Source organism: Rhyacophila brunnea, unplaced genomic scaffold, assembly GCF_057557595.1.
Source record: "Rhyacophila brunnea isolate RB1 unplaced genomic scaffold, BYU_Rbru_1.0 scaffold_11, whole genome shotgun sequence".
Lineage (NCBI taxonomy): Eukaryota > Metazoa > Arthropoda > Insecta > Trichoptera > Rhyacophilidae > Rhyacophila > Rhyacophila brunnea.
The window spans coordinates 30,244,881-30,259,292 of record NW_028232763.1 but is presented as its reverse complement, the minus strand read 5'-3'; the positions used below and the strand labels follow the sequence as shown (position 1 = coordinate 30,259,292).

Below are 14,412 nucleotides of genomic sequence, written 5' to 3'. Positions count from 1 at the left end.
CTTTTTATCTTGTAATTATTTTTAAACATTATTTTGTATACTTTATCTGGTTTTGGAATTTATATATCATTACATTAATATAATAGTATGACATTACACAAAGTACATATTTTTGGATAAATTGTTACCGTATGTAGACGTCCGTACCGGGTTAGATCGGGTTTTGGAAATATATGTCTCATATTATTATGAATATATCTTATTTATATTTTAGTTATTTCCACGTTTTAATATATAGGTAAATATTATATAATTTTACTAAGATTATAACTGAATTGATTTTTAATTGTTTTATACATTTAAATGATGCTCAACACACATTTTGGAGAAAAATGAATATCAATTATTGTATTTTTATGAGTATCAGGAAAATATTTTCTATGGTAATGTGAGTAAATAGTAGCAATACAAAATAAACAGTAACCATTGTTCTATACCGGCAGGTCCGTCTTCAATCCGAGCCCTATTCTCAAGTCAAGGGAGGACAGATTTTGAACCGGGGCATCCGTAAAAAGATCCATCCGCGGTTTACTTGGGGGTGAAAGTGGCATGCAAAGTTTTCTTACTAACTGTTGTAGGTGCGCGTAGGGGAGGAGGGAAATTATTGTTGGGGTGTTTTTTTAAATCTTATTTTTATACGATTCCAGTGGTGAGGGGATTATTGTGGGCACAAAACAATAGCCAAGGAACTATTATAGTGCAAAAATATTTCCACATAAGTAGGTACGTTAACAATAATCATACTGAATGTTACTGACATTCATAGATTCTTGTTTTTTATCAAGGGTTTTCTATTTTAGATCAAAACCAAACAAATGCAAAAATTTAAATGCTTAATATTTTATTAATATGACCAATAGGTATAATAACGGTAAAGCTACGTTCAAATTTTATAATATGTATATCATTATCTTGCATATAACCAAAGTTGACTTTTCAAAAATCCTTTATAATTAATTTGAAGAGTTACTTACTGGACATCAATTTGATTCCTCTTCTTCCGTTTTCTATCTACTGCTAGATGCAGCCCTTTTCACAAGTCGTTATATTAACAAAACTTGCAATCTTTAAAGTAATCACTACCTACGAAATCGTGTCGTTAGATTCTTGGCATGATATTCGCCTTTTACCAAACGTCCTTTTTCAGGAATTTTCCCCTTTGTGATAAGAAGTATTTTTCATTATGAATCACGTATCTAAAATACCCTAATTTGCAGTGCTATTTATTATCGTTCCTACCTTGTCTTTCCGCAATATTTTAAACATACGTCTATACACCCAAAATATATAAAACCAGTCACTTTAATAATAAAAAAATATATGTTACATTATTTTCTAAAGTTATTCTGTTCGTCCTCAAACCAATTTCCCGTTCATCTGTGCACTATGTAAAGTAAGGATCATTTCGTAGATTCTTTCGAGTTACACATCCCAGTAGGCAAATGATATCTGCTCGCTGGTGAAATAAGGAGATTACGAGATTATTATTCTTCCAGAACATCTTATTATCTCGCAAAAGCAATAGGATTTGGGATTTGACGACTAGGAAAAGCAATCTCTGAACATGGAACACCTACTCTGTTTTTTTACGTAGGAAAGGATTTGCTTGACATGGTTTTATAATACTTATAATACTCGTATCTATGTTGGTATTTCAAATTAAGTTTGTATAAAAATATCAATATTTGTAAATGGAAAACCACAATGATACCAATATATACTTAATCTTTATGACTTAATAAACAAATTGTAAAACATGTTAAGTAAGATATGACTCACCTGACCGTATAATATCAATAATATATTACACAAGTTTGGTAAATTAGTCGATAAATATTTCTTACTAAAATAGTATTCGACTTAAAAAGATAAATTTGTTGAATGTTATTCTATTATTATTTGTAGTAGGTATGTAAAAAATACCAATAATATCATATTAAATAAAATAAAAATCACTATTGAGATATCATCAGTGCTGGTTGATCCATCATTGAATGAAGGTTTCCCCTAACGTCCTCCACTTTTTTCAGTCCCTTAATTTTGTAAAATCGCCTATTTAGCGAATTTTAGGGATTGTGGGCGTTTAGTGCTCCTTGCGTGACACTGTATGACGGGATTTTTCTAGCACATTGCCATTTAATCCGCTAAGTGACCTTTATCACAAATATCATTATCACATATTATGTTCAAAAAATGGAGTTGAGTCCAATAATTGATAAGCTAATAAAATTCCACAACAAGTCGTTTAGTCGACAATGATATTATTATACCAAATATAAAAGTTTTTATTTACAACAATGATGTTTAAAATGTAAAATGTATGTATTTTAATTTTGATTTATCAATACTATTTATAATAAATATATCGATTTAACGAAAACATATTTAAATTAACTTAAATCGTCTATCTTTGCTTTTTAATAATAAATACGTAGATACACTGTGATAATAATGTGGCTAAAGTATTTTTTATAATATAATAATTTAAATAATAAAAAAATAGTTAGAGTGTAGTAGTAATAATTGTAATGTAATTATTTAATTGCAGGATATTTCCTAAGTTTCTTTTTAATCCATGCAATAATTTACGCGCAAAATTCCGCGCTGAATGAAAACAAAGAAATGCAATAACAATAAATAACTTTTTGAAATATGTCTAAGTGTTAAGAAAGGAATTATTCCTTCTCGGATTTTAAGTGCGCAAGCCGTAATAGCTTTTCATGTTACCCCCGAGTAACATAAATTCATAAAGTGAAAAAAAGCTCCCGAATGAAACAACAGGAAATATTATATTATCATAACGCAGTTGTAAGCAAAGGAAATTCCCCCTGTCTTATTGCCCGCACACTGTTGAATAATTACCCTACATTATTAGCATACTCTCCGGATACATTTATACAAATTTTCAAATTGAAGACTGAGCTTTATTCTTCTTACTTTTATAAAATATAGTATTATAAGCTTTTAGAAAAAATCATCGTTCATTTGAGAAATTGTAAAATTGGTCCCATAGGTGGGTAAATTTTCTAATGTTTTTTTTTAATGAAAAATCCTTATGTATGGGTTTGCTTCTTTAAAATTACACAACTTGAAAATAGTATAGACACATACAAAGTTTTATTACCTTTGAAATTTTGTGATACAGCGCAATAGATCTTCTATCTCATATTCAATGATTATTGAAAGACAAATTAATATCAATATAATTCACGTCACTCTGACCGTCAGTAAGTTACCGTATTAAATGTATTATTTATTAATTGTCTTTTCATATTAATTATTCAACACACAATTTATGCAAACTTTGTATGGTATTTTTATATATTTTTAGACTGTTTTTGACATTTTGTAGCATATGTGTTTTTAGTATTCCAACATCAATTTGTGAAAACCTCTTTAGTGAGAATGTTTGTCAAAATATATATTTTTAAATATTCTGATAATTTACCATTATAATTAGGTTAATTAGCAGAATATATAAAAAACACAGGAGGTTTTAACAATTCGATGAAGTGATATTAAATACACATACTAATAAAAATTAAATTGTATTCAGCATGCATAACTATTTTAATTATTAACTATTACACAATTTTATGACAGCACTCATTAATTTATAGTTATTGATAGTACCATAGTAGAATATAATATATTATATGCTTGGTTTGTTGATGATTAGATGCATGTTGTAAAAAAAATGGAAAACAATACAATATTAGTAATAAAATTCTTTAAGAAACGATGAAATAATCAATGTAAAAGAAAAAAGTGGGGGTTTACCTTTTTCAGATGAATTGGTAGTTTGATCTCATTGTGAGTTTGATTGTATTTCTTCGTAAGATTAATTCAATTGAATCTAATCGTATTCCTTCAGCTGTATAAACAAGACAAATACAATGATCAAAGTATTTATACATACCTTCTTTTAATTCTGTTTTTTAGGGTATTAAATGGTTTTATGTTTACATTTTATGCCAATACATTATTATTACATCTCAAAGTTATAATATTATTTAGATACTTAACCATAATTTATTTAGAAATATAACCTAACCTAACTTTAGCTATAATACTAAGTGAAACAATACAATTATCCTTGAATTACCTTTTACACTGTTTGTATTTAATGCAGTAAATTTATCAATAATAAATAAAATCTCCATTAATGATGAGGAAGTCATAGTCTAATGCATGAAATACGTTGTATAAAAGACCAAAGTATATAGGAAACGATAGATCAATAATCGATTGGCAATTTTCTAATATTAACTCTTAATAATCGTATTGGAGGAAGATTCATTTAAACGGTTCTAAAATTGGCCCCAGGTATAGAAACATCTTGATTGTATATTGACAAAAAAAACGTATCGGCTATCAATAAAAGGCACTCATCGATGTTTCGAATAATGTTTAAATCGGGACCGGAATTATAAAATGATTGGTGTCCTAATATAATTTATCTAATGGCGCAATAAGCCGTAACATTATATCATCTCGGGTCGTGTAAGAATGGCTTATAAATCGCCAATTAAGCATCTGGTCTCCTGTCGAGGTTACCCCTGATAGGTCTGCGGGGGTAACAATGGGAATGGGGAATGGCGCCTCTTATTCGTAATGTAGATTTCACACATTTAATATTTCGAGAATTAACATCGAATCAACATATTATTGAAAATTACAAGATCAAAAAAATTGGAAAATTAAAATAATAAAGAGCAATCAATCTGGGTTGTTTTACAATAAAATCCATGGTTTTGACGGCATTTAAGAGACCATAATTTTGTTCATACCGACTAACTTAATATTTTTATGATAACAGTTTTTATAATTAATTATTTACTTCAATAAAATATTTAAATTACTTTATGAATGTTTTATATAATAAATTTGAATACATATTAATATAGAGCTTTAGATGTTATATTTATATTATATGGGAGTAGTGGTAGAGTGTCTCTCATAAAACATAAGTTCGAGGTTCAAACCCCCTGATAAATTTAGCCACTAATTTTAAAATGTGCGTTTGATATAAATTGATAGACATGACATTAATATGGCTTGGTTGCGTGAATATAGGACAATGGGATACCACATCAGAGGACGTCTAGGTTTTTCAACGGATTCCTGAGTCAATAGTTATGATCTATGATGCATCTCAAATACCTAGTGCTTTAAGCGAATGGCTATTACTATTCCTTGTCACATGTTTATTACCCTAACCTAAGCTGACTTGTTAATAATTATTCATCCTCATTGAAAATTATTGAATATTGAAGCATTACATTAAATTTGATACTTTATAATATACGATTTATTAATATTCATTTTATAGTCAAACTTATCTGTGTTGGTGATATTAGTCGAATTTATTAGTAAAAGCCAGATATTTTCACTTATGTAAGTCACATATACCCCACGTAGCCATTTCATACCCTACAACTTTGCTCCCTGCGATCGTTTAAATTCAAATGTCGTGAAGCACAAAACAATATGCCGCGAATCCTGTCCCACCGTCGCCAGAGATATCGCAACCAGATAAAAGGTCGCATTATTCGTTCGGGCTTTAAGCTCAGATCTCAACCCTGAGATACAGCCTGAATTGAGTCGCATTCGCAATGGAACGTGCACAATGTTGTTTCACTAACGAGTCTTGGCAGACGACTCAAGGTGCTAATATTAATGAAGTGGGTATTAATATGAGGTCACTTGTAGGTATTAGAACCAAACCCGAATCATAAATCGATTGAAAAAATCACAATTTTTACCATGCTATTGACATGGTTTCAGCATGGTACTTTGTTTTTGAAAAAAAAAATAGATGGTAGGACAGTTTGGTTAGAATTGTTTGTACACAATACGTACCTGTGACCCATATTTATTTTATGCCTTCTAGGTTATAAACTTATAAATTCAGAAAACATCTTTTAAAAATTTCGGCAAACATGTTCATCTATGATTGAGCAACATAGTTTATTACTTTATAAGCACCGCAGGCTAAAAAATGTCATCCTCAAGAAATATACTCTTAAAATATCACATTCCTCACGATATATTTCGTCTCAAAGATTGTGATGCCCCTAGGCAATGCAAGACGCACTTACTTCCACAGGACGACACTGCTAATAAGTAATAAATATATTTTTTAATTATATTTTTCATTCTCTACAGATATATTTACACAATAGTGTTATGATATGAACCCTTTTTATTGAAATATTAAAGTTGAACATTCCAGAAATAAGTTATATCGGGAAAATATTAATTTATTTTTTATAGTATAACTGTGTTGCACAGATTTGTGTTTTGCATATAATCACTCAATATGAGTAAAAACTATACATATTATATTATGTGCACTAGCCCATCGAGATGTAGGTACTAATAGTTATTTAATGCCTCTGCATATACGTATATATTATAATATTACAAAGAATACAAAATGATTACCATCCGAATCAGCCAATAGCATAAATGAGCAAACACCTTACATTTTAATAAAATCGATGCGTCATTATATCAAGATAATTTCACGATATAATTATTCAATTCTGAATATAAAAAAATATGATATTATAATAACAGGTGTTTTATACATTATAATAATAATTACCGCACACTTATTGTTGAAAAACATGTTTCAAAAACACGTACGTAATCAATGCTGATCGGTTCAGGTCAATGATACAAGTTATGCATATTAATGATTTTATATTAAATGATAGCATGATTCTTTTATTGACTTATATATTAGAATTTAATATGCAATTACATTTTTAATTAATTTTGTGGGCTTCAAAATAACACGTATTAAAATTCAACGTTATGTTTTTAGATAATGATACATCTTACTTAAATATATTTTGTAGCTTTTTTAGTATTGAATCTAGAAATTTTAATTGATATTCACAATAAATGATTATCAATAGAGGTTAAAAATGATAGCTTAGTCTTAATCAGCTATAACATATATTCGTGTAGGCGGCTATCGTGGTGCAGTGCGTAATGCGCTGGCCTTCTATCCGGGAGCTCTGGGTTCGATTCCCGGTGAGGACACAATATATTTGTGTGATTTTCTCAAAGCCTAGGTATTTGTGATTATTTAAAACTACTAACAACCACCTTGTACGAAAAAGAAAAGACGTGGGGCATAATTATGTAGCTAGTACATACGTTAAAATCTAAGTACAGTCAATACAATTCAACTGATAGAAAAGTGATATTCCTGGTGAAATCGTCTATTATATTGTATAGCTAAATAGTACGTAGGTACGTACATAATTCACCATCCATGATATTGTTGATAATGCTTAATTTTGCAGATGAAACCAATACCGGTTTTGATTGAATTATATTGTGAATTTAGTATGTTATAATCTAAATATTTAAATTTTTGTACTATTTGGTTTGAATAGTTTTCATGGACCCGAGTTTCGTCAATGGGAAACTACATGCAAAATTCACTATTACCAGTTGTATAATATTATAACATAAATGAATAAGTATAGTGTCTGAACACGGAAACCCTGTCCATAAAATAAAATAATACAAAGTACTCTCAGTCAACAACATTAATTTATTACGTAAGTACCTATTTCTTGTATTATATTCTCAACTAGTTTAGATTTAAATTACGTTTTCTTAATAGAGGTTTACAGTAAAAACTTTTTTTAATATTTGTATTATTTTGAACTTGATAATAGTATGTTTTACAACTCACACATTTTCGAATTACGGATTGAGAGATTAAATAAATTTGTTGCATTTGATTTTTGAGCTGTCGCCGTGTATTCTTCTTTCTCTATCGAAGAAAGACAAATGTAGAACACACGGTCACTGCATAAAAAGCAAGTAAAATAATAACCTACATATAATTAGGTCTTAATCAAAATAAAACAGATTACAATTTTAAACTTCTACTACCTACTCGAAACCGTAGAATTATGATACAATATCTCGGCATTGTTGAGTTCAGTATTATCAACTACCACGACCTATTGGACCATCTATACACCCAATGCCCCCATACCTTTCTTCGTCTCATTGGCAATTAAGGTAACAAGAGAGCGAACATTGCACATAGAACATTAGGTAGGTAGAGGTAGGTACATTACAACTTTACTTATGTCAATCCGCGACGTAGATTTCTACGATTAACCAAGGGGTCCTGGCTACGGAAAGATGGGGGGTGTATTATGAGTCCCAGCGGGGGTCAAAGCGTTATTTTCACTAATACAATATGGCGAATTTATTCAAGCGACGATTATTTGGCATTGTTACGTAAGAAACGCGGAATTGCCGAGCCAATTTGCATAGAATTCGGCAACGGAGTAGCTAGCTGATGTCATAGGATTTTCTTACTGTTTTAATTTTACTATTAACCTTTATATAACTATAAAAAATAAGATTATATTCTCGGACTATCTTTTATATTTAATAATATTATAATATGCTTGAATTTAAATTGAGTTAATATTGTTTTTAACTAAATGTCATTTTTTAAGTTAACACAAGGTTTTTACGCTTTTTTATTCATTTCAAATAAAGAACACTGACGATTTTATTGAATATAAGTAATTTTCCATAACAAGTAACGTTAAGCCTGCGCGCCCATTAACGCCGTCTGTTGTTGTATTTTTTTATAGGTGTGTCCCTCTAAGCCTCGCGTAGGCTTACCATGCCGACTGTCTCTTACATTTAGTATGTGATCAAGTCGCAGTAGGTAGATTCATCATTGTGTATTTTTTCCTGGCTGAGTCCAAAAATCTTTTTCAAAACTCCACACTACGACACGTCATAGAAAGGCCAAATTTGAGATGTCTAGGTAGTATGTAATATTAATTATGGTGGAACAAGAGCAGAAACATCCATGTTTGAGAAAATTACACTGATTTTACCAGGAATCACCTCAAAATCCCCGCATAAGAACCCATTACTATATTGAACTATGAATCTTGTCCACCCTTTGTTTAATTTTAACTGTATTTATGATAGTATAACTCTTTCTTTATTCAAAGTTTGCATTCTTACGGTACTGTTTTACGGTAGCGAACCATGTGACACCAGAGCTGCCGTATACTGGACATCAAGAACAGATCTTTACGGCGGATACTTGATACTTGCATGGCTTTTTGAAGTAATGGGAAGATTAGAGAGCGGACCAAGTATCCTGTCACCACACATAGAGAAACGATATGACACTGACCTTAGCTCGGCCACGTGGTGTGGGTGCCTCAAGAGAATTTCAACTTAGTTTGCCTGTTATTCAAGACAACCGGATTCCGATATCCTGAAAGACCGCTAAATATTGACCGGCAAGTGACAGGGATTCTTGAAGGTGGCCTGTAATATCCATAATATGCTCAAACTAAGAATGCACATAGTCACAGAAGAAGAACTTTATTTTACGTTTTTTTTTCAATTGTTATAACATGAATCTTATAGTCATTTTTTTGCAAAAGAATAACAGTCTTATATTGTCATTTTATAATATTATTTAACTAGAGTTATAATGTCATTATACTAGTAGGTAATTAATACAATTATTTCACTATAATGCAATAAGAAGCAAACATTAAACTCACATTAAAATACATTACATCAGACTCTTCTCGAATAGTATCGTATCTCCGAAATTACAGCAGCACATAAACGTCACCTTTGTAATTTCCTAGGGCGTATTCACAAGTTCGCAGCTGAATGATGGAATCAGATTAATTGAATTAAGTCGTAGCAAAGATCCGAGAGAGCGGCTATCATTTGGCTTGCGAGACCCACATTAAACTAAAGTGCGTGCGTGAGTTGTCTTTGAATTGTTCATCGAGGAACAAAAGGAGTTGTGAACACTTAATTTTCTCAAACAGAAGGTACAAGTCTGTAATATAGTTTCACTTTGTAAGATGCAGCTCGGTTAGCGAACGGGTATGTACCGGGAGCCGAATTAACCCGATCTAGATACCGCGTTATCTTGTAGCGTGTAGGATTTAACCTAACCTAACCTAACTGATCATTTAAAATTATAACGAAACAAAATCATCTCTTACAGAGTACTTGCATCTTTTTTGAATTTCAATATAGACGTAATGTGATTTTGTATAATGTGTATAAAAAGTATTAATTATTATCGTCATTTTAAGCTTAAAACACGACATATAAATAAGACCTAAAAGTGTCATTAATCTATAATTATTATTTAACCTAGCCTCAAAGTGGCAGAGACTTAGTAACTTACATTAATATTTTGTGAACATTTTGATTAAATAACATATTTCAGCGTGCAGGACACGCATGGTTTTCACGGTTTATTGCTGTGAGTTCTGGGATGGCAAACGGTGCTAAAGATTTTTTTTTCTATAACACATAAAAATCCGTAAATTTATTCTAGATCATTTCATTTTATTCAAATTTGAAACGTCTGTAAATGTATCCGGTGCACATAAATATCAAGCAGGTGATTGAACTTAAAAATAATAAAACACAATTATAAAAGATTCGAAATAAAATACATTGCATTACCGTCAGTTAGACACACTTAGTGTCGAGCCACACCGGGCGACTCTGGTCTCGAGACCAGTCGCCGAGACCAGACCGATGCATGCAGTTATATGGAGCATGCCACACCTGGTCGCCCAGTAGTCGCGCAAGCAATAAAGTCGGGCGACCAGTAAAATCTCGTTCGTGCGCTTGGTCTGGTCTCCCGGTCTCTCTGGTCTCTCTGGTCGGGCGATCGGTAGCGATGTATGAAAACATATAACTATGTATTGAGCGCTGCTACACTGGGCGACCAGTCGCCGGCATCCACGCTGCGGATAGAACGTATTTTTGCATACTTGCGTGTACATTAATTATTATTATTATTATTGGCTGCCTCTCTGGTCGCCGGCAAGTCGCCCGAGTAAATCGCTCGAAAAGACCAGTTGCGCGACTGGTCTCGCGACCAGAGTCGCCCGGTGTGGCTCGACACACATTCGAATTGAGTTGAGTATCTCGTCGCATATTATTCTGCCCTGATACTTTGGTGCTTTTATTACGTATCACGGAGAATTACTCTATTAAGAAAATTTGTTTACCGCACGTAAAAAAAAATTACGATGAGTCGATTAATCGATTCTGAAAAGAAATAAGTGTTATACCTATACACCAAATAATATTAGTATTAAGTACATAGTATAAGTATTACAATAAATTATAAAATAAACAGTACACAAACTAAATTATTTTTACGTGTGCTTATTCCAGTGAAACTATGTATCCAAAGTGTTAAAAAGTTTACATACCATTTAGCAAAATGAACTGGTGATTGATTACTTTTCGCTTCAGTTTATTGATATTACAATAATACCGCAGACTATTTACACTCCTATTGAGTACCCTTTAGATTTAATTTGAGTATGAATCGTTTGTAATAATAACAAACACTTACGTCTTAGAAGCTTGTTGAATAGTCTCATTCAAACTGTAAACGTAAATACACTTCAATACTCATATCAACATCTTTGCTTACTCTTGTGATATAAGAGGGCATTATTTGAAATGAACGATACAATGTTGAAAGCTTTCATTCGAGATATTAATTCAACGCGTATTGTATTATTTAAAGGTAACGATTTTGATAGATGTATTGTTTTGGGTTTATTTTTGAATTCTTTATGACATTTTTGTTTTGTTTCTTGTTTCAGCTGAACTTAAAATGGATGTCCTGAGGGAGAGAGAAGTAAAGGACACATTGGAAAGGCAGCTTGTTGATGAACAAAAGATGCGAGGTAAGTTTTTCTATTGTTTTCCTTTTTAAATTTACAAATATCGGTATGTTTTATTTAGGTTCACTTGTTTAAAGTTTACAAGTTTGTTTACACTATTTTATAGGAACAGAAAAACAGGCCTATCAAAATAATAATAACCAACAGATCTTATACATCTACATATTACAATGGAATCAACATGAAATATATTGTACATTTTTTGTTATTTATAAATGAATTTTAGAATATTATATTATACCGCTATTTTAATAAAAAAATTCGAGAAATGTTTTGAAATTCTAATAATATATAATATTACGCATCTTTTTTACGGAGACGTTACATTGAAAGTATATTAGAATATAAATACATTGCTATAGATTTACCAGTATGGCACCGTTCAAAGTCCAATACGCAAGACACTGACTTCTCATATAGGGGTTTTCTGGATTCGATTCCCAGCGAAGTCACAAAAGGCAAAAGACACGGTGATTTTATTATGTTTGAGTGTTTCTGAAACGTGGTTCATTCGGTACTGTAGTTGTGCCTCGTGGTATGTGTGTTTAATAAGTAGTGAAAAAGCAATATTTGACATATTATGATTATTAATTTTTATTTCGACTAGCTCAATTTCAACTTCCAACAATAGATGATTTATATTTACGTATAATAATGATCGGTAGATTTAAGTGATAGAGAAGATTTAAGGAACGAGAAGAGTGAAAGGAGTTAGTGGATCCAACAGTGGATCCAGCAGGGGATCAACGATACTAAATGTTTGTTCATTGACTGGTAAATAGGTACATTTTTATTATATGTCACTATTTCTATCGGGTTCATATTAGTTTTACTGATAAAACAACTAGAGTACAATCATATAAACAGCGGTGATTTCTTTGACGCAAATAACGCAATCGATTCATCTGAAAATATAAAAGGGGGCCTCGAAACAGATAAAACTATCAAACAGTTATAATATAGTCAAAATATAGCAAAATCTTCAAAAGATGCATATTTATAATACCTACATTGAGTATAATGATATATTACCCAAAGCATAAAAAATCTTGAAAATAACAAAACTACTCAAACATAATAATATACATATATATCTAGATATTTGTACAAAAACAAAATAAACCACTAATACTATTATGGTAATAGATTTTTGGGTTTTCACCGTGTGTATTTCTTCCTACTTTCCTCGACATTTCGGGCTCGCTGCAGTGGCCATTATCAAGAGATGATGTCATCATATAATCTATTACGATAAAAAACAACCGTGAAAGCCTCAAACATTATAATACTATTATGTGTCACTATTTTTTTTAATAATAATTATTTTTAGTTGTGATATTATTTACCGTTTTTTTATTGTAATGCGAGGACTCAAAACCAGTCTGTGAGTCAGATTTATACGTCCTATAACCGTCTAACCTACAACTGCACGGGGGACATGCTCGTCGAAGGTCAAAATTGAGTTTTTATTGTATTTTCAAACCATGATCTTGGACACTCCTTAAACGTTGTAGATAATCTATTTATATAATTTTGAAGCCTTATTATCCTTTATAGTTATTTTAAACATTTGATGACTGCATAAAGTATTTTTGTTACATTAAATAGTATTCTTTTAAACCTCTCGCTCTAATGTTTTAGAATATAGTCATATTTCGGTACATAACTGTGCAGTGGTGTTAAGATTTTTTACGTTTATTAATTTCTAAACGCATTTATGAAACCATTAGTATAATTTATTACGACATAATTTTTGTAAAATATTCACGATAAAAAATTATATTGATAATCTCTGTGATCCCAAATTTGACAAGAATTAGGCATTTTATTATTCAAAAAATCGGCAAGATTAACACATTTGAAGATGATTCTAAAGATACTTATTACAAGCTATGTTTTTGACTATTTAAGTGTGATAAACATCTTATGAATAATGATTGCTTTAAATTAATTATTGACCTAAGAATAAGGTAGTGTTTTTTTGAAATACTCCATTTCTTTTGTCATTCCCCAGTGGTTAAGCTACAACATACGGCCGTAGCCATAAATTGACAAACTATAATTAAAGTAGGAAGTAAAATTATGTTAACGCGCGTGATTGAACATGTACCTAACCGATTTTATTTTTATTTTTTTAAAACGGTACATGTTCAAACACGCGCGTCAATATCATTTTACTACCTACTTTAATTATAGTTTGTCAATTTATGGCTACGGCCGTATGTTGTAGCTTAACCACTGGGGAATGACAAAAGAAATGGCGTATTTCAAAAAAACACTACCTTATTCTTAGGTCAATAATTATTATAAAGCAATCATTATTCATAAGATGTTTATCACACTTGAATGGTCAAAGACATAACTTATAATAAATATCTTTAGAATCATCTTCAAATGTGTTAATCTTGCCGATTTTTTGAATAATAAAATGCCTAATTCTTGTCAAATTTGGGATCACAGAGATTATCAATATAATTTTTTATCGTGAATATTTTACAAAAATTATCTCGAAATAAATTATAATAATGGTTTTATAAATACGTTTAAATATTAATAAACGTAAAAAATCTTAACACCACTGCACAGTTATGTACCGAAATATGACTATATTCTAAAACATTAGAGCGAGAGGTTTATAAGAATACTATTTTATGTA

At 30.8% G+C, this 14,412-nt stretch overlaps 1 protein-coding gene across 5 annotated transcripts in view; it reads left to right on the top strand.

The window, feature by feature from the left end:
- Positions 1-14,412, top strand: part of dac (dachshund family transcription factor) — a 497,825-nt gene that overhangs the window by 373,048 nt on the left and 110,365 nt on the right. For all 5 annotated transcript variants that reach the window (XM_085957392.1, XM_085957385.1, XM_085957400.1 and 2 more), the window contains one exon: positions 11,676-11,759. In XM_085957392.1, the coding sequence (XP_085813518.1) occupies positions 11,676-11,759 (84 nt within the window). The remainder of the gene's footprint in view (positions 1-11,675; positions 11,760-14,412) is intronic.